General features: G+C 43.4%; 1 protein-coding gene across 1 annotated transcript in view; it reads right to left on the bottom strand.

The window, feature by feature from the left end:
• FAM171A1 (family with sequence similarity 171 member A1) overlaps positions 1–21,711 on the bottom strand; it is a 128,877-nt gene extending 107,166 nt beyond the window's left edge. Inside the window, exon 1 of the mRNA XM_087420791.1 lies at positions 21,430–21,711. Within this exon, the coding sequence (XP_087276917.1) occupies positions 21,430–21,526 (97 nt within the window). The 5' untranslated portion in view covers positions 21,527–21,711. The remainder of the gene's footprint in view (positions 1–21,429) is intronic.
• Between the last annotated feature and the right edge of the window lie 308 nt (positions 21,712–22,019).

Below are 22,019 nucleotides of genomic sequence, written 5' to 3'. Positions count from 1 at the left end.
AAAGGGTAGCCCTAGCAGAAGAGCCAAGCCAGGAGAAGCTACAGCCATGGAAGCCGGGACACCATGTCACGGAGATGGAGGCACCAGCATCAAAGGAGAAAGCAGAGGATTGGGGAAGAATTGGAGGGTGAGCTAGTGGGGAGATTGAGTGTAGACAGCAGCTTTTCTGGTGATGGAATGGAAGAAATGAATAGTTCAAGGAGGCTATGAGGCCAAGGGGGGCTATTTCACAGTATGTCCCTATGGTGGAAGAGGCCTCAAGATCTGCATAAGATGAAGATATAGAGCCACAGGCCAGGAGATGCTGATTACACAGCTCTCGGAATGCTATGCGCCAGGACTAAGGGATGCCTTTTCTCAACTTTTCTCCTGACCTGGCTCTTATCTGGGTGAACGGTACTTCTTCCGAAGGTGAAGAAATGAACATTTCAAGACATAAGGAACTAGGGGACTCAACTCCATTCATTTAAAAACACAAAACAAAAATAAAAAAACCCCGTAATCTAGAAAAACAAGCGCTCACACACAGCTCATCATTTTACTGGCTCCTCTAAGGTCTTCTGGGACTCTGCAGGCAGCCAAGAATCTCCAGGGAGATAAACTACGATAAGGTCACTCAGGAATTCCGCTGCCTCAGCAGTGCCTGAACCATCTTCTTCACAGGGACAAAGAAGAAAAGGCAGCTAGGGGCAGCTGGCAGAGCCTGCGCTGTTATCTGGGTGTGGTGCAAACACCATGTCTTTTGAACAAAGCAACTCAAAGATCTAGTCACTCCTCACTCCTTAAAAAAATAAAAAATTATGGGGAAAAAAATCAGAGAGTCTACATCTCTGAGTAACGACAGTCAACTATTATTTCTTTAAACAAGCCCCAAACAGCAGGCAATAAATGAATTATCCAAGATGCCGTTTACACAATACTAAAAACCACACTAACATGAAACCGATCAAAATGTGCAAGCTTTACAGTTTGTCACAGTCACGCTCCCTCCATTTAAAAAGAAACAGTACAAAAAGGTAGTTCAACATCAGGTGCAAACTGGAACCAGGACAATATTGGTATTTCTGTTGCTCCGTGAAATAGTTCTCATCGGGTCAGAAATACACGCAGTAGGACTGCAGGTGGCCTTCAGGAAGATTAAAGATAACTGAACCAGAAGTCCACGATTAGGACCCCTGAGGGCTATGGAGAGTTTTTATTATGTACATAATAATAATATACACAGGGGGCTAGCCCGGTGGCATAGTGGTTACGTTCCCATGCTCTGCTTCAGCAGCCCGGGGTCTACGGGTTCAGATCCCAAGCACAGACCTACACACCGCTCATCAAGCCACGTTGTGGTGGCGTCACACACACAAAACAGAGGAAGATTCGCACAGTTGTTAGCTCAGGGCCAATCTTCCTCAAGCAAAAAGAGGAAGATTGGCAACAAATGTTAGCTCGGGGCCAATCTTCTGCAAAATAAATAAATGATATATACAATATAATAATGATATAATAATATTTTAATTGTATGAATGAAGCAACCAAATGAACACTCACCTAGAACAAGACGTGCAATCCCTTCCAAGTCCCACCCCAACACTTGAATAATGCACTAAATCAGCTACGTCTCCTGAAGCTGGGCTTTAAATAAGGTGAGCACGAATTTTCTAGGTAGCTTTCTTGAACTGAGAAGTTAAAAATCTAAGGGAAAAGTAGCAGCCTAACAGGGCATATGAAAGTAGCCAGACTCAATGGAAGGCGTCCATTGAATGCCTCCACCTGTCTTTAAACATGAGGATCCGATGGGCAGGGGAGAGCCTCACTATACTAAGGGTGGTCCACCAGCCAGCAGCATGGTAAGAGTCGCAGCATCTTAGGGGCACATCAGATCCCCTGAACCAGAATCTACATTTAACAAGACGCGCAGGGGATTCATACCCACACTGACGCTTGGGAAGCAGTGGTTAAAGCAGCAACACTGGCTGGCTTTCTGCATGGTCGCCCCACACCCAAAGGTAACATGGAGAACGAGCAAGGAGCCCCCAGTAGGTAGCTATCAAGTACTACTTTGATCATATTACATTTCATTTTATAACACTTTTTTGGTTTTCTTTACTTTTTCTCTAAAGTAACAGAGCTATTTTCCTTTTCTTTATCCACAAGCCTTAATGTTTCAAAGCAGTTTGGCTTCATGCTACCATCTAAAGTAATGCCACCTTTAAATTATGCACACTAATAGGGTAGGAGGAAATGGAAAATATTTTTCAAGTTCAATTTTAGATACAATCATAAAATTTTTTTCTTGTTTTTGTGAGAATTGTTAATTGACTCGTTAGCAAACTGGTGTTTTCACAGCCAGCCAGGAAGTCACTGAGAGCATTATCTAGAAAAATGACATGTAATTAGAACCACACAGCAGAGGCCAAGGCTGGTGCCATATAAAGCACAGAACAGGAATGCATGCACACAGTCCACGCTATAGACAGGCGTCCTACAACAGGCCTAGGTACATCTGTTTCCATCTGGAACAGCAGTCCCACTAACTGAATAGCTACTGCATCCACTACATTGTAAACTCTGGAAGACTAGGGCTCAGGAATCTGTTTTATACTGCCTGACAAACAGTAGGAGGACTCAATATATCCATGAATGAGTGAGTGAATAAATGAATAGCACTTAAATCCAGGTCTCCCTACAACTTGGCCCCTTCCAATTCCTGCAAAGGCAAGAGAATTAAAGAAACCTCCAATCCATTCCTGATTGCCTAGAAGGCACTCCCCACACTGAGATGTCTCTACCGTGGCCTCCACGAGGACCACTGGAGGGGCCTTTTCCCTTAGTTCCTTTAGTGGGAACTAATTTGCTCCCACCCCATCACTACAACAGTTAGCATCAGCTTCCTTATCTTGAACACTTTTAGGACTTGGAAAGATAAACACTGCACATTCAATAACCCTTATATAAACTAAGATCTGGGTGTAAGTGGCTATTTTCAACAATTTTTAAAGTCTCTTTCTTCTGCTGCTGAAACTGACTTTAAAGAGGTTGAACTTTCTGTACCCTTTTGATTGCTATGATGTGGACACTTTCCATTAACTCAATTGAAAAAGCAAGAACAGGAATGAGGAAAGTAAAGGAGATCAGTAACCAAGACAGCTAATTGTGTTCTAAATAAATTACATGAGATTAGCAGAGGAGGTTAAGGAAAGTTATGCTGGAAAAGCCAGACCCTTTGATGTTGGAGTATCTGGTTGAAGATTAAACCAACTCAGCAGAATAAATGGGAAAAGAGATTTATAATGATTTGGGAGAGGACGATAGATCAGACATGGCAACTGGATCACAGGCTTACAATAACACCCACTACTCATTATGCCCCCGTGGTGGGAGACATGAGTTTATTAGCAAGCTGAGCAACTCCACTGATAATTCTGCCAAAAAAAGAAAAAAAGCAGCTCTTTTTTTATTGCTTTATAAATAAATTCAGGAAGCTTGATTCTGGATGAGGCCATGATTCTCTTGTTCCCCAAAAAGCTTACAATTCACAGGGATGCTGGTGTGGCTCAGGGAGCACCTTCCTCCTCTTCACCGCATGATTAATTCTTAGTCTTCAAACTCCAGCTTGAAAGCCACTTCCCTGTGCAGCCTCCTGGCTGCCCAGTTACTCATTCCCTCCTCTGCATCCTACATGATTTGCTCCTACCTACAGTGCTTTCTGTTAATCTGGGCTTCCCCCAGAGGAGCTTGAGTTCTTGAAAAGCAGGGACTAGATCTTAATTATCTTTGGATCCCTAGAGCTTGAAACCATAAGAAGTGACTGATAGATTAAAGTGCTTCTACAAGGCAAATGAAACCAGGATCAAAATGAATAGGGAACCCACCAGCTGGGAAAAAATATTTGCAAACCATATATCTGACAAGGGATTAATCTCCATAATATATAAAGAACTCACACAACTGAATAACAAAAAAAACAAACAACCCAATCAAAAAATGGGCAAAGGAAATGAACAGACACTTCCCCAAAGAAGATATACAGATGGCCAATAGGCACATGAAAAGATGCTCAACATCACTAATCATCAGGGAAATGCACATCAAAACCACACTAAGATATCACCTTACACCCGTTAGAATGCCTATAATCATCAAGACAAAAAGCAGTAAATGCTGGAGAGGCTGTGGAGAAATGGGAACCGTAATCCACTGCTGGTGGGAATGCAAACTGGTGCAGCCTCTATGGAAAACAGTATGGAGATTCCTCAAAAAATTAAAAATAGAAATACCTTATGATCCAGCTATCCCACTACTAGGTATCTACCCAACGAACCTGAAATCAACAATCCAAACAGGCTTATGCACCCCTATGTTCATTGCAGCATTATTCACTATAGCCAAGACGTGGAAACAACCCAAGTGTCCCTCTACTGATGACTGCATAAAGAAGATGTGGTATATATATACCATGGAATACTACTGAGCCATAAAAAAAGACAAAATCGTCCCATTTGCAACAACATGGATGGACCTGGAGGGTATTATGTTAAGTGAACTAAGCCAGAAAGAGAAAGACAAACAGTGCATGATTTCATTCATACGTGAAAGATAAACCAACACACGGACAGATAGAACTGTTTGGTGGTTACCAGGGGCTGGGGTGTGGGGGGTGCACACAAGGGGTGGAGGGATGCACTTATATGGTGACTGATAAACAATAATATACAACAAATATTTCACAATAAAAAAAACACAAGTGACTGATGATGCCTACTTTCATTATAAATATGTGAGCTATGCTTGGTGGGCAGCATGACTGCTGTCCAGGAACTGGGTGGCTCAGATTGGAGAGTCCCTGTGCAGAAATCACGACTGAAACAGTGAGTGTGAGTGCCTAAAACAACTGAGAGATGCACTAAGAGGAGAGAGGAGGAGGTGTGTGAGACTACCACCTCCACGCTGTACCAGCGTGTGACTTCAAGCCACTTGTTTCTTTTTTCATGTATAAAAAGGAATAACATCTCTCCCGAATACCTCTCAGAACTATGAGGAGCAAAACAGATAACGGATCTGAAAGCACTTGGAAATCTGTAATAGATTATACAAATTTAAGATAATGTCAACATTTCAGTGGCAAAAGGTAAGGAAAGATTCTTTGTTGGATGGATGGGTGGGTGGGTGGGTGGATAAGACGGGTGGGTGGATAGACGGGGGGTGGACAGACGGGGGGGTGGACAGATGGAGGGTGGACAGATGGGGGATGGATAGATGGGGGGGTGAATGAATGGGGGGTGGATAGATAGGCAAGTGAATAGATGGGTGGATGAGTGAGTGGGTGGATGGATGAGTAGATGGATGGTGGATGGATGGATGGGTGGATGGATAAAGAGTGGCTCATCAGCCATGAAGCAGCTAACAGGAAGATAAAGTTAGGAAGTATCTAACTTCAAGTCTTGCCAGTCCATTTGCTCATGTAAACATCTCCCTAAGGATTCTGAGTTTAGAAATAGGAAGACATGAACAGGGAATAGCGCTACTCAATTAAGAAAATGTTATCTAGGGGTCGGCCCAGTGGCGCAAGTGGTTAAGTGCGCACACTCCACTGCGGCAGCCCGGGGTTCGCCGGTTCGGATCCCGGGCGCGCACCGACACACCGCTTGGCAAACCATGCTGTGGCAGCATCCCCTATAAAGTGGAGGAAAATGGGGATGGATGTTAGCCCAGGGCCAGTCTTCCTCAGCAAAAAAAAAGAGGAGGATTGGCAGAAGTTAGCTCAGGGCTGGTCTTCCTCACCAAAAAAAAAAAGAAAGAAAGAAAATGTTATCTAATGAGTGCACGTCATAAACAACACCCCTGGTCCAAAAGCTAGTAACTCTTTTCTCATGTTTACTTAGCATATGTAGTACTTTAACACATACTGATTTAGAATGCATAACTTTAACACTTAATATAACATCTAATAGATTTCCATCAAGACACTGAAAAAAACATTATAGGCAATGATTTTATTTTTAAATTTGAAAAGGCAAATGAGGTTCCAGATGGTAAAAAAAAACTTTCAAACAGTAGTGGGGAAAGTACACAGTAGGAGTCTTTTATCAATTTTAACTCTAAAAACCTAAGTTACAGCATAAGAATCAATTCTAAAGAAAATACAAAGTGTATGTTAAAAGCCATTTTACCATTTGCTCTGCCAAGAAGTGAGTGAGCTAAAAGGATCATTTTCTGAGTTTAATTTCACTAGGCAGTCTCTAGGTTTATAGCAAAGGAAAAAATGTATCCATAAAACTGTGCACTGAGTATATGCCCCGCCTGCCAAGAGAAGTCGTTTAAGAAGGAGAGACTTAATTTTGCTGCAGCCTTACTAGTAACATTTGGACAATCCGTGGGCTGAGGGGGCTCTGCACAGAGAGCCTGGAGAGAAAAGCCACATTTTAAAAGGGCTCCCTGTGCTCCAGCAGATGGGCTGTAAACTTGACCAGACTGCAGACACCGTGTCCTCCACTCTTACCAGTTGAATGCATTAAACTTTTCTATCCCTTTCCCATATGCTTTATCACACATTCAAAAACACATACAGCAGATGGGAAGTAACAAAGAAAGAGATTGATCAGCCGAGCAAAAAGGGAAAAACCTTCTTCTAAAGGAGGCATCTAAAAACCAATCACCTCCAACCTCTGATTAGATGGGAATATTTTAAATCATCAAATGACATTAAACACAAGTAAATTCTTTCATGCCATCCTTAAGAAGCAGACACGGCTCTTCTATTTGGAATAATAGACTCGCATTTACCTAATGCTATTCTGTTTCCTAACTTGGAATAACCACAGATGTTCTTAATATCAAAAAATATCGACAATAATAGAGTGACCAGCAGTTCTCAGAGGATGACTTTCTATCACGTTCAACACTGAATATATGTGGGGCTCGGAGGTTCCACATGCAGGAATCAGACTGAACGTATCAAATGTATCTCATTAACAACGAAGCAGGAAAATGTTCTAAGTTTGGAAAAAATCCTCTCCTTTTATAAAATCTGTATTTTAATATAAACAACAGAAGGGCTATGTATGCCACTAATTCTGTCTGCGTGGAAGTCCAAAGAAGCCAGGGAGAGGCTTGCAGAAAGTACCTTCACTAAAACGGTAACAGTATATACATCAGGGAAATTGCACACAGGTGCTACTGTTCTTTGCATGGATACAGTTTCAAAAAAGTAGGCGTCTCTGAAATAGACTAAAAGTCAGGAAAGGCCACATGAAAGATGAAATAGGAGGGAAAAAAGAGGACCTGACTCCAACACCCACTTCTTCCCCAATCCCAGTCATGGATCTCTGCAACAGCTCAATTCCATGAAATTCACTTGAAATGCCAAATGTATATTTATACAGGTTAAGGGCACAAGCAGGGGAAATAAGGAAACAATCATATCTTGTCCAAATTTCCAAATGATATACCCAGTCTTTAGGGGAGCTTTTTAAATCTCAAGGAATTTCACTGTTTACAGTAGATCACCTCTTGGTATGCTCAACTCTGATTCAAATTTCCTGACTTCTGTGAACAGATATGTTTAGAACTTTATCTTAACTTTTTAAAAAGGCTATTAGAATACTTTGAAGAATTGGCTCAATAAACTAATGACTCAAAAGGGTTAATAAAGTGTCCCAAGTAACTTCTAGAAGCTGCTTAGTCATTAAGAGATGCTGGTACTGGTTTGAGTGTATCCATTCTTGCACCTTCCAACTGGCATATACATTTAGGCTTCCTTTAAAGAGAACAGGTGTCGAAATAGTCCTATATAACCTCTAGCTTTGCATTCACAGTATGCAAATATTAGACCCTGGAAGGGTTATTTTTATTTTCTTTTTCTCTCGTATTCCTTCTCCATTGTGACATACAACATACACATATGCACACATGCATCATAGCTTATCTAGTAGGTATGTGATAAAGTGGTTCTACATGATGAGATGGGATATTAATTGAGGAGATAATTTGATCATGTAATAGACTTTAATAGAATACCAAAGAAATATAAAAGTCTGCATTAAAACATTGTTGAAAATAAACATTAACATAATGGTGAAATCTCAATTTTGATTTCTAACGGTGCTCCAACACTCTGCAAAAACTAAAGCCATTTATAGCTGGAAAAGGAAATGCATGCACTATGTTGTCTGCCTGTCTATCTATCTATCTAATATATATAAATCTGCCCACCAAAATGGCTAAAATTAAAAAGACTTGCACCAACAAATGTTGGTGAGAATATGGAGCAACAGAAAGTCTCACATATGTTCTGGTGGGAGTACAGAAAGATACAACCAATTTGGAAAAAGGTCTAGCAGTTTCTTATGAGACTAAACATTCACCTACCCTATAACCCAGCAATTCTGCTCCTAGGTATTTTCCCAAGAGCAATGAACACACACCTCCACAGAACAACCGTATAAAAATGTTCATAGCAACTATGTTTACAATAGCCAAAAGCCAGAAACAATGTGTGTGTCTATCAATAGGAGAATGGATAAACAAACTGTAGAATATTCACCCAGTGAAATACTATTCAGCAATAAACATAAGCAATCTACTGATAGAAGCAACAAATAGATGGATATCAAAAAATGCTATGGTGAAAAAAAGAAGCTGGAGTACGTACTGTATGATTCCATTTATATGAAGCTCTAGAACAGGCAAAAAAGTAATCTATGGTGGAAAAAATGAGAACAGTGGTTGCCTCTAAGGGATAGGGGCAGGGATTTACTGAGAAGGGGCATAAGGGAACTTTCTGGAATGATGGTAATATTCTGTATCATGATGGGATTTGGGGTTGCACAGGTGTATGTATGTCAACACTTAAGATTTGTGTATTTCCTTGTATATAAATTTTCCTATGAGAAAAAAATCATAAGCAAATATTTAACACTAATTAATGATATGCATGCTGCAGTATTTGGAGGAAAGGGCGCTGGTATCTAATACAAAGTTTAAAATGCATCAAAAAATAAGAAAGGTTAATGAATGGATAGAAGGATGAAAGAATTGATAGATAAGTAATAAAGCAAGTATAGTAAAATATTAATTGTAGAATCTAAGTGGTGAGTATGGGGTATTCACTGTAAAATTCTTTCAATTTTTTTGTAAGACCAAACATTTTCATGAAACAAGTTGAAAAAAATATGTTACAGTCCCATAATAACATCATTTAAAAACTGATTTTTCAGGATCATTGTATAAGCAAAGAGGAACTAAGAAGCTTTTTCCTTGTTTTCTTTTTTTGGTGAGGAAGATTAGCCCTGAGCTAACATCTGTTGCCAATCCTCCTCTCTTTTGCTGAGGAAGATTAGCCCTGAGCTAACATCTATGCCCATCTTCCTCTATTTTTTTTTTTTTTTGTATGTGGGACGCTGCCACAGCATGGCTTGAAGAGCAGTGCATAGGTCCGCGCCCAGGATCTGAACCTTCGAACCCTGTGCTGCCAAAGAGGGAGCGTGAGAACTTAACTGCTGCGCCACTGGGCGAGCCCCTAAGAAGCCTTTTTTTAAAGAGTGAAAAAGATTAAATTTTTGCAAGTAAGTTCAAATACCAAACAAATACCGGTATTTCACACTTACTTCAGAGTAAACAAAGCCCTCCCTTGATGCCATAGGAGAACAAGGGCATCTCATTATGCTTTAGAATCCAAACAGACCTGAAGGACAGTTCTACAAATAACCACATCCTTCCCTACCCCCACCTCTCCAATTGCTGGGTTCTAACAAGTTTCTCTTGTTACATAAACAGTTTGCCAAATACATTAATGGGCTTTGAACACAAGCCAGAAGATTCCCCCCCAGCCCCAGCTGGGTGTAACCCCAAATCCCACCCTGCTCGACTGGACCTCCCTCAAGAGCTCAGGAGAGTTATTTGTGCAAGCTTCTTATCGCTTCTACACATCTGGATCCCACACAGCACCAAGCACACAGCTTTGCTCTTAGGAGCTGCTCGGTAATTAACCGCTCAGAGTTGCTTTCCATGGTTCAAAGGCAAACAGAGACCACACAATGGGGTATTTTGGTCTTTCTTCATAAAAACGACCAGGCCCATCCAGAGCCCCTTATATATAATGGTAAAATGCCATGAGAATCCAAAGTGTGTGAAATTATAACTTAATCATTCAAGTCACAAAGCGGTATAGTCGGAGGGTGAAGGCTAGGCTGCCTAGTGTCACGCGCTGGCCTCTGCCACTTACGATGTGACTTTGGGTAAATGGCTTCACTTCTTTGCGCCTCACGTTCCTCTTCTATACAATGAGGCATATTCACACCTCGCAGGATTGATGTGAAGATTCAATGAGAGAATCCATCAAGGATAATGGATAATCCATCATGGATAATCCATCACGCCTGGCATATACTAAGCACCCAATGCATGTTAGCTAATCATTATTATTTCTTCACATCTAAGTGAATGAAGTTGAGCATGCCTGTCACTATTACACCGATTTAACATTAAATATAACAGAGATATCATAAACATTTACCAGTCAAAGAATTTAGTGAATCATGGGATTGTTATGGAAATAAACTTCACTTTCAGATTCTTGGGGTCAGAATACAAAAACTCAGGACCACTTTAAATACAGCATCTGGTATCGCATAAGCTGCTTTAGGTTTTCCTTGCATGCAAGGCCACGCTAGAGTTCTAAAGTCTCAGGGCAGGAAGGGATAGAGCAGTCACTTGTCCAGAACCTTCTTGGGACTTGCCGAGAGAATACCCTCAGCATCACCCTCAACCTCCCCCACGGCAGGGAGATCTGCCTCCCCATCCTTTCCGCCCACTGGAGACAATGTGACCCATCCTCTACAGTATGGCTGCAGCAGACAGAACGAGCCCCCCAAAGATGTCCACGCCCTCAATCCTGGAACCTGCGAATATATTATGTTAATGGCAACAGGAACTACAGAAGTAAATAAGGTTATGGACTTTAAGACAGAAAGACTTTCCTGGATTATCTGGCAGCCCAATCTAATCACATGAACCCTCAAAAGCAGAGAAGTTTCTCTGGTGGTGGTCAGAGATGCAGCAGAAGGAGAAACCCAAGAGATCTGACGTGTGAGAAGGATCCAGGTGCTGCTGCTGGTTTAGCAACGGAAGGGGCAAGGTGACAAAGAATACACGTGGCCTTAGGAGCCAAGAAAGGCTCCAGGCAGACAGCCAGCAAGGAAACAGGGACTTCGGCCTTATATCGGCAAGGAACTGAATTCTGACTACAACTTGAACGAGTTTGGAAGTGAATTCTTCCCCAGAGCCTCCAAAAAGGAGGACAGCTCTGCTGATGCTTTGATTGTGGCCTCATGAGACCCAAAGCAGAAACTCAGTGGAGCCGTGCTGTGCTCAAACGTCCCACCCATGGAAACTGTGGGATAATAATGGGTGTTGCTTCGAGCCGCTACATTTGGGGTAATTTGTGAAGGCAGCAATAGAAAAGTAATGCAATGGCCATTAAAATATCTGAGGTTCCCTAACAGGTCTCCCTGTATCCTTTTTTCCTCTAGATCAAACATTCTCTGGAACTGGACCATCTTTCACAAACAAGACTTTGAAGCTACCCATTTAGTTGCCTTGCTTTAAAAAACAACAACAAAATGCCTGGACTTTCTCCATCTGATGAACTCAGTTCAGCTACTCTGGGGCTGAGCCTCTGATGACCAGCCAGGATGAGGTCTTCTGTCGAGGGTTGTGTGAACACAGTGGCCTGCAGGTCTAGCCCAGCACTTGCTAACATCATGGATGGATAACCATATGAGATGGATAACCACAGCATACGAAGCCAAGCACCCTGATGTCAAGCTCTTCTTAGAATGTATTCTGGAGGGTGAATGGTAACCTTAAATCTGGCATCTAGGACCAAACACAATCCTTCAGGTATGGTCAGACCAGCACATGACACAGGATTACGTCCTGATCTGCTTTCCAGAACCACACATTCATCAAGGCAGCCCAAGACTACCCTGGCAGTTTTGGTTACCAAGTCACACTTTCTATTTATTCTTTACTTGACTAATCTTATAGTCACCCAAAAGATCTAAGTCTTTTTCCCACTGACTAAAAAAAACAGGTTTCTTCTTTTCTATTCTGCAATTTTGTTAACTTTAACTCATTTTACCGCCTGCAGAGATTTTTTTTTTTTAATCTAAATTTTGCAAGCCCCCTTGCTACTGACTGAATGTTCGTGTCCCCCCAAAATTCATATGTTGAAAACTAATCCCTAATGTGATGGTGTTTGAAGGTGGGGACCTTGGGAAGTGATTAGGTCATGAGGGTGGAGCCCTCGTGAATGGGATTAGCGCCCTTATAAAAGACCCCAAAGAGCTCTCTCACCCTTTCTGCCACCTGAGGACACAGCAAAAAGGAGTCATCTATTAACCGGAAGCAGGGTCTCACGAGACATGAAATCTGCCAGTGCCTTGATCTTGGACTTCCCAGCCTTCAGAACTGTGAGAAATGAATTTCTATTGTTTATAAGCCACTCGATCTATGGTATTCTATTACAGCAGCCCAAAATGGCTAAGCCATCCCCTCTTTTCACCTTTATTTCATAAGAGAGTATGATCAATATCCCTGCAATGTATTCATCCAAATCATTAATAAGATGGGCATGGATGTTGGCCCACGGCTGGTCTTCCTCAGCAAAAAGAGGAGGATTGGCAGATCCTCAGGATCTGCTCAGGGCCGATCTTCCGCCCCCCCCCCCCCAAAAAAAAAGAATAAGCAAGTGAAATGCTATTAATAAGATCTTAAGACCCAAGTTCCATGTGCTTTAATTCTCTCTGTTAAGATAAATTTCCGTTAGAAAATGCTTCCTGTCTACCCTTCTCTCTGAGAGGAGATATAAGCCATAATTGTGGTGCAAAGGAACCCAACCACCACCAGCTCTAGACCCAGCGGCACAGGGAGGAAGAGAAGGAACCTCATCCACTGAGACTGTGCTACTAATGACTGTTTGGAAATCAGAAGTCTTACTAATATGACTCACCTTAAGGACTGAGGATAGCTTTAATCAAAGTGTTCAGTGTCTTTAGTTCAGCTCTGCCAAAATTACATTAAAATTACATTAAAAGTCTTTCCCTCAATACGATTTCAATAATTTTTCTATTCAAATTCTAGGCTCAGAAAAGTAAGTCTAAGCAAATGAAATGTTCATTTGACTTGGAAATAGTTGTCTTTCCTCATTCAACTGACATTTCTCTATCCCTGGGGGTACAGCTTAAAACAAAACAAATAAAATAATAAAACAAACCAATCTTTTATAAACTCAGTACTTACTTTCTAGCTATCTTTTCCTAAGACAGCTTTTCCTATGGCATTTGCTACTTTCCAAAATCCCAAAAGACTTTGCCAGTTCTCATATTTGAGTTATGTGTTTACATGTTTTATATAAAATTAAGGGTTCAAAATATTTGATGAACATATTAAATCCCTATTGATCATCTAATCTCCCCATACAATTTAAGTAATCTGAGTTTCACCTAACTGTTTCTGTAATTATCATTCAGAGCATCAACTGACATTGGAAACTACTGTAGCACCAATAACGTCCAATCAATGCTGTCGCTGCTTAAATATTTGCTCACCAAAAGGAAGCCTCTTACCTAACTTACAACTTTTAGGAGCACTGAGTGATGTACTGCATGCATATGCCCTCTGAAATAAAACGTCCTGTGTCTCACTGTGGATAAATCCTTGAAATATCTAGAAATGAACATCACAGACAACTGACAGCTGGACTTGCAGTCATACAAGTGTTAGTGGGTTTCATCTTACTCCAAGAGACTCTTGCTAAATTACATAAAAAGTACCTTAGTGATGTCCTTCCTACTTGATTCATTTATTTTTCCATTTATTTTCCAATTGGATTGTAAAATATCAGATTGTAAAGACTTCTAAATAATCAAAAGCTTACCAAAAATATATTGTCCCCCTCCACACCACCCCTTTTTTGTCTCATAAGTATTCAGCACACTGTCTTTATACAGCAGACGCTTAATATTTAGGATTTCAAGAGCAGAAAAGCAACACATAGCTGTAGGTGAAGAGAAGTGAGGAGGTACAACAGTCATCCAGGGGACAAAGGATGGAACATTCTAGCTGGAGAAGACGATTTGAACTGGTGAATAATAGGAGATAAAGTTGGAACAGGCAGGTGAGGAAAGGCTAGACTTAATAATTTAGACTTCATATTCTGGGCAACAGGAAAATATTAAATTTTCGTCTGCAGAAGAGAGACACGAATAAAATGGTGTTTGAAGAAGGACATCATAAAAGAGAGCCTGGGTTGAAAGAACAGACTAAAACAGAGAGAGAGAAAGACAAGCTGTCTTCAGCAAGTACCCTATGAGGGTTAAGGTATGCATGGTAGTGAGAATGAAGAGGAATGAACGAATGGATGTTTATGACATATGATGGGAAGGTTATTTCGGATAACCCAGGTGGGCCCAATGTAATTACAAGGATCCTCCTAAGAGGGAGGCAGGAAGCTCAGTCAGAGCAGATGTGACAACCAGTGATACCTTAACATGAGGCAAGGTCATCAGCCTTAAAATAGCTGAGTGATTCCTTCCTTTCTCCATCATTTATCTACCTTTTGACCAAAGCCCTGAAATCAAGAAGGTTCAAGCTTCTCTCCATTCTTGAGTTTGGTTCCTCGGGAGGAGCTCATGCCAGGACACTTCATTAACCTTCTTCTCCCAGGCCATGAGGTTTGAATACCACGCCACTCCACCAAATAGCCAGTGACCCCTTTGGCAGCTGTTCTGGGACCTGCCCAAATTCTGCCCACACTGTTCTGTTCACATGCCCTCCCTCTCTGGGCTGCACTGAACTTAATTCTCTTTCTCCCAGTGAGATGGAAACTGCAGGAGACCAAGTAGTTTCATTCTTTCTGTACTCCCTAACAGGTGCAGTGTCGAGAATTATCCACGTGTTTCCATGCTGCTTCTGCCCTCTGCCTGCGTGGGGGCATCTTCAATTGTTCATGTGGTCCTGGCCTGGAGCTAATGGGACTCATCGGCCTAAGAGAGGCGGAGAAATATAAGAGGGGGTATTGAGTCTCTGACACTTGGGACGCCATTCCAAGTTGGAGGGGGTCCCCTATCATTTTATTATATAAAGGCATTGGGGGCCTATGGTGACATCCAATCACAATTTTCTTTTACTTCATTTAGTTACCAACAGATATATGTCTAGCCAGCCCTGGTGGTCCAGCGGGTAAGATTCGGTGCACTCACCACCGCAGCCTGGGTTCGTTTCCCTGTCAGGGAACCACCCCACCGGTCTGTCGGTTGTCATACAGTGGTGCTGTGTGTTGCTATGATGCTAAAAGCCCTGCCAATGGTATTTCAAGTACCTACAGGGTCACCCATGGTGGACAGGTTTCAGCGGAGCTTCCAGACTAAGATAGACTAGGAAGAAGGACCTGGCCAGGCACTTCCGAAAAAACCGGCCATGGAAACCCTATGAATAGCAGTGGAGCATTGTCCAATACACCGCCAAAGGTGAGAGGATGGCACAGAAAGACCGGGCAGGGTTCTGCTCTGCTGGACACAGGGTCCTGGGAGTTGGAACTGATGCCGCAGGACTAACAACAAAAATTTATGTTTCTACAAAGATTAGAGCAAAGTTTGAAAGCAAGTGAGATTCCTAAAAGTGGCTTTGGCAGGGATTTGGGAGGCTCCACATTCTCCTTGTAGGTGAGAATAATCCTAACTCTGGAAGGCACACACAGGACTTGATGCAGCTTGCTTATGAACAAGAGAAAAGTCACAGCCCACTGAGCTCATCTGGAAAAAAAAAATAGTTATTTTGGCAGTGGTAGTGGAGATCCCTGAGGCATTCTCCAGGGATCCCCAACATGGCTCCAATTTGCAGAATTTTGTTAAACAGATGCAAAAACTCCATGCACTTCTCCCAACGTTATGTTCAGTAGCTTGGCCCCCCAAACTGGTCCAGACTGGACCATTACCCTGACCGTACGGGTGCATCTCTTTTCACAGTTCTTCGGGTCAGGGTCTGTATTAGTTTCCCATTGTTACCATAACAAATTACCACAACTCAGTGGCTTAAGACAACATGGATTTACTATCTTACAGTCTGGGAGGTCAGAAGCCCAAAATCAGTATCATTGGGCTAAAGTCAAGGTGTCTACTAGGCAGCATTCCTCCTGGAGGCTCTAGGGGAGAATCCGTTTCCTTGCCTTTTCCAGCTTCTGGAGGCCACTTGCATTCCTTGGCTCCTGGCCCTTCCTCCAGCTTCACAGCCATCAGAGTAACATCTTCAATCTCTCTCTGTCATGTCAACTTCTCTGACTCTCATTTTCCTGCCTCTGTCTTATAAAGATCCTTGTGATTATGTTGGGCCCACCTGGATAATCCAGAATAATCTTCCCATCCGAAGATCCTTAACTTAATTAGCTCTGCAAAGTCCCTGTTGCCACGTAAAGTAATATATTCACAGGTTCCAGGGATCAGGACGTGGGCATCTTTGGGGGCCATTATTCCACCTACCATCAGGTCTGTGTGGCTAGAGAGCACCACTACCTCAGGTCACTTAACTTCTCTCGGCCTGGGTTTCCTCTTCTCCAGAACAAGGAGTATAAACTTGACCTCCAAGATCCTTCTGATATACATAAATGCATCTATTTTGATCTAAACACATCTATATACATGTGCTATATAAATGTACCTGTGAGATTTCCAACTGTATGGATTATAAGGTAGAGAAAGGACCTAAGGGGACACCCAGATTTCGAGTCTAGTTGATGGAGAACTTCAGGTATGCCGGGTTGGGGAAGGAGGCTGGAAGATGAGCAGTTTGAGGTAAACACAGTGCACTGAAATGGAGATGCCTAGTAGCTTCTTGAATATAAAGAAATAGAGCTAAGACACCAGATCAAGGCAAGACATGGAAAAGGTGGAGTCATCCAGATAAAAGGGTTTAATTATTGGAATCTGTAGAGATTAATGAATACTATAAGGGTAAATAAAAGAAAAAAGAACAAATGTTTGCAGACTGACTTGAATCTGAGAGGAAGAGGAGCTGCCAAATCATTTCAAACAGAGGCTTGATCAGAGGAAGGGAGAATCATCTTAAATACGATGATTGACCTGTTTAAGAGAACTTCTTATGAAGCCCTTTCTAAAGTGGTTAACTGCCTCAAATTTTGCCTATTTACAAGCTCGATTTTACAGAAATAATGCTTTTCTTAAAACTGTAGAATTTCTTTAAAAATTCTGTCACACTGTAGAATTTCTTTCAAAAACAATTATTTCATAGAATTAATTGGTCTACTTAGAGTGCTGAAGCTTAATTTCTAAAATACATTGAGTTCTACGTTTGCTGGAACTGAATAATTTAGCCAGAACTGTGGTCTTTAAAAATCCTGATGCCACATTTGGTGAAATCAAGTGAAAATGACTTGTTTACAATACTTCTCTGTAACCTGATCAAACTAGACTAGCATTATTGACATATATAGTAATTCCCATTAGACATGTTTCACAAAAAGTATAAAAGGTAGGCATCATCACAGGACATCTAGATTTCTGAAATATATTTTTAGTCAACTTTTCCTTCATTATATAGTATCATACATATCTGTTGTTTGTCCAACTTATTTCCATGTGTTTTCATTAAGTAGTATTTAGTAAAGTTACTAAATTAGTATTTACCAACAATAATAAAGATACACAGATTTAGAGAGAAATCAGTAATTTGTTCAAAATGAAGAGTTGATTAAAACTCAGAAAGTACTTTAATTTGCAAGCTATTAGTTTAGAAATGCATGCAGTATTTTTTTTTCTTTTGGTTAGGATTTTAAGCTAATAAGCTATAAATTACAAAGTATTATAGGATAAGTACAAATAGGGTACAAAAATAGTTCATAACGTCATTTCAAAGACTTTGCCAGAAACTCCCTAGGCATTGCTGTTGCTTCTGTATAGAGTTCCCACACCTGGGTTGCAATGAAGCCCAGCGGCCTCTGCAAGTCCAAGTCCTCCAGTTTCCCAAGATGTGAGCCCATGAGTTTTATTTAGATGTTAATGCTCTTAATATACTGTCAGCATAAGTCATGCTTGTTGGATGATCCCCCTGATAACTTACATTGCTTCAGGGTCTTTCAACTGATCCCAGTGTTCCAGTAACTGAAATTTGAGTTTAGCAAAGAATAGACCTCTCAGAGAGAAGAGAGACAGCCAACCATTCACCTCCAATGTTATGACAGATTGTAGGTTTTCTGAGATGAACAAAAAGTTAGCACATCGTTGCAAAATACTTTCCTATTCGATAATGAGCAGCAAAGTAGAGATCATACAATAGAAGTCTGAGCACCAAGTCCTTAACCTAGCTCTGACCTTTCTTTTGGCACACAAAGACAGAGTTGGGCTTCAAAAATACATCTCTATAGAATACATCTGCACAGCTCACTGCTCTTCAAGGAGAGGCCCCCTCTATCAGGCCGGCCTCAATGCACAGTTTGTAAGAGGTGAAGAAAAGTCAAAATTAGGCAATACTTCTGCATAACAGTTTCTATAAAATTCCCCCCCCCCCCGAAAATTAGATCCTACAAGCATTTTAGAGCAACTCAGACAAAAACACTTAATAAAAACATGCAGTCATATTCTAGAGCAAGTTCAAATTCATGATTGGCAAAGCCAAGCCTCACTGTGACAACTAACCGTTGCCTTTGAAATCCCTTTGCTGATTCAAAGCAGCTACAGTAAGAAGAGAGAATCTGAAGCCAAACATTAAATTTTATCTTGAATATATAAAGAGCAAAGTAATACCAAGAAATTTTACAGATGTTAGTTTCCTCAGAAGACATAATAAAGATCCACTTCATAAAGAAGATGTCATCTAGTCAAAGAATCTAATTAGAATACTATAGTATACGATACGTGTGTTCGAGGTCTCTAACTACTGTTTCCTAGGTGATTTCTAAACTCCGCTGGCGCACAATGTCTGTGTGTGCACAAGGCATATTCAAAGTATGATCCAAGTAACAGTTTCTACAAGAAAAGCAAAATTCTTACAAATTGGGTTTTGGAGAAGGTAATCACTGAAGTTTTCTTAAATTAAATCAAATGCATGCTAACAATGATAACCAGTTGCACTGTAGTATATGTATTAGCCGTCTTCAGTCCTTCACCCATTCAGCACTGACTATGTGCAAAACAATCTACAACGTGCTGTGGAAAATGGAAAGTGAAATCAGATACGGCATTTGTCTTCACTGTGTATGTGATCCAGGAGAGTAGAGAAGACAGCAATTAAAACACCGTTACAAAAACTGTCAGGATGGTTGTCAGAACTCAGTCAAGTGAAGGTGACCTTCCACTGTCAAACTAGTAACTGTTGATTCCCTTAAAAATGGTACTAGCCCAAAACCCAGATGCCAGCTACTGAGACCCTGACTTCTGGTAGCGCTCCTGGGCTCAACTCTTTAAAGAGCCATCCTATCCAATCAAGGAAGTAATCTACGGGGAATAAATATTTCAAGCTATTTGATCTTCCACTCAAACTATACCATATACCACGACACTCCTAGTCATGGCATAAATATCCTCAGAGGTTGACCATTTCTCACCCACTTCACAGATTATTCCCTTTCTCAGAGTTTCGTTACCCAATCTGATTTTGACCAGAAAAATCTCTGTAAAATGTGGTCTTCGACATAAATGTAGTAGGTGTTGTCATGACTCTTTTTTTTTCAGTTGAGGACATGCCTTCCCCTACTTTACGAGTGTATGAACTTAATGTATCTATATATTGTGATTTCAAGTGCAGAACAAAAAATTCAACTGTTCTTGGGAATGAACGGCTTCGTTGATACACAAATCTCATATTCACTAAAATAGCTGATCCAAAGAGCAGAGGAGTATTAATGAAAAAGGCTACAATTCAACACGGATGATCTAATGTCCTGATCTAACGTCCTAAACATTCGTTTCCCACATGACCAGACATATGGGTCTTTTTGTACCTTGTCAATGTCCCCCATTCCATAACATACATTACTAAATTTATGCACGATTCATAATGGTCATATTATACCATAGCTCTAGAAAAAGCAATGCATTAAAGAGACGGCAGCAAATGATACTGCAAGCAATGGAGATGAAAACCTTTCATTCAACATGTAGGTAACAAACCAAACCCCGCAGACTGTGGGTAGAACCTGCCTTTCCTGTCACAACATCAGGGGTGGAAGTCTATCCAGGGTTCTCTGCTCCCGGGACCCGGTTCTGATTATGTGATGTAAGGGGATGGGGCTGGCACGAGGAAAGGGCCTAAGGCAGGCGTGAGCAAGAGGACACTGAGATGGAGCGCTCCTCGTTCATTCGTCTGCAAGGCAGACTTTAAGAGGTGAGGACACGGGTAAGGAGTCTGGGGGTCTACAGGGCTGCAGAGAAACCCTCGCGGGCGACCTGAGAGGCTGGAGGGAGGCCTGGCGGCAGTGTCCTGGGTGGACGCAAATGCTCATCTGTGGCGGCCTCACTCACCCTTTGGAAAAGACAGCAACAGAGCACTGGATTTTGTCCCCACCAACGCGTGCAAAGGGAGCTTCAGGGTTCCCCCAAAATAAATCCTTATTTTAAAAACAAAAGGTAGGCTCGTGGCCATTCTCAGAGGCGACCACATTACTCCCAGGGTTGGAAAGCAGATTTGCAGAGGCCAAAGATTAGACAAAAGGCATGCGCTGGCGACATACGGACCTGGAAATTATTTTATTTTATTTTTTTAAAGTGATAAGGGCCTCCCCGTTCCAATTCTTTCTCCCCTTCCGGGGTGATTCCTGGGTCGCTAGGCAAATCCCTTAAGGCCTGAAAAAGACGTCGGATGGGGAGGAGGAAGAGACCCTGAAACTTTCCCAAACTGCGGCAGGCTGGTGGCGGGCAGCGGCCGGGGACCTCGGGGTCCCGGGGCGCAGGGGGCACCCCAGGGGCGGCAGCCACCCGCTCGCCCGCCACAACAAAAGGGCCGAGCGCAGCAGCCTTCGCGCTCGGGCTTCCAGGACTCGAAGCCCGAGGGGGGAGCGGGCGCGGCGACCCCGGGGAGCCCCTCTCGCCCGGGCGAAGGGGGAGATGGAGCCGCGTGTCGGTGTCGCGGCATAAAGGAAAGGACCTTCGGAGGCAGCCAACGAGCCAGCCGTAGCAGCAACAGCTGGTGCCGCCCGCACCCCCTCCGGCCCCCGCCCCTCGGGAGCATCTGCCCGGCACCTCGGCGTCCCCGGGCGGCGCTGCGCCCTCGGGAGCGCGGCGCGGGGGCTGCAGGCCCGGCGGCTGCGGCTGGGGCTCCGGCCGCCGCGACACAATGCGGCCCGAGAGCCGCCCGCCGCCGCCGCCGCCTCTGCGGCAGGCCCGGCCGACACAAAGCCCGCCGCCGCCGGCCCCCGCGCGCACCGACCTTGGGCTCCGGCGCCCGGCTCCCGCAGCGTCTTGGTCACCGCCTTCCAGACGTTGCAGCCCAGCAGGCAGAGCAGCAGCGCCGCGGACCTGCTCATCTCCGCGCCGCGGGGCCCCGGGCGGCTCGGGCTCGCCGACCACCGGGACGAGCGGCGCGTCAGGGGCGGCCGGGCGCCGCGCCTCCCTCCATGTCGCCTGGCTCCGCGCGCGCCGGGCCCGCCGCCCGATTGGCCGCGCCCCCGCCCGGCGCGGCGCCGGGCTCCGCAGCCCCCGGCCGCTCCCTCCTCCGCGCGCCCCGGTGGGTTTCCCCGAAGCGCCGCCGCCGCGCCTCCGCCAACTCTTTAACCCCTTCGCGTCCCCGCCCCGCCGCGGGCGGCGCCCAGGCCCCGGGCCCTGGTGCCACCTGGCGGCCGCGCGCCCGCCTGCGCCACGACGCCCCCCGTTTCACGCCGCGCGCCCGCGAGCCTCCCCAAAGAGAGCCGTGAACGCGACCTTTGGCGCCGAGGCCGCCCCAGCATCACCCCCATTCCCCGCTGCTTTGGAGAAAACACCTTCGAACCTGGTTAGCTGAGGGTCCTCAGGAGGCATTTG

Source organism: Ceratotherium simum, chromosome 32 (genome assembly GCF_057802395.1).
Source record: "Ceratotherium simum simum isolate JZ-2026a chromosome 32, ASM5780239v1, whole genome shotgun sequence".
Lineage (NCBI taxonomy): Eukaryota > Metazoa > Chordata > Mammalia > Perissodactyla > Rhinocerotidae > Ceratotherium > Ceratotherium simum.
Note: the sequence above shows the minus strand (reverse complement) of the source record. Positions and strands in the feature narration are given on the sequence as shown.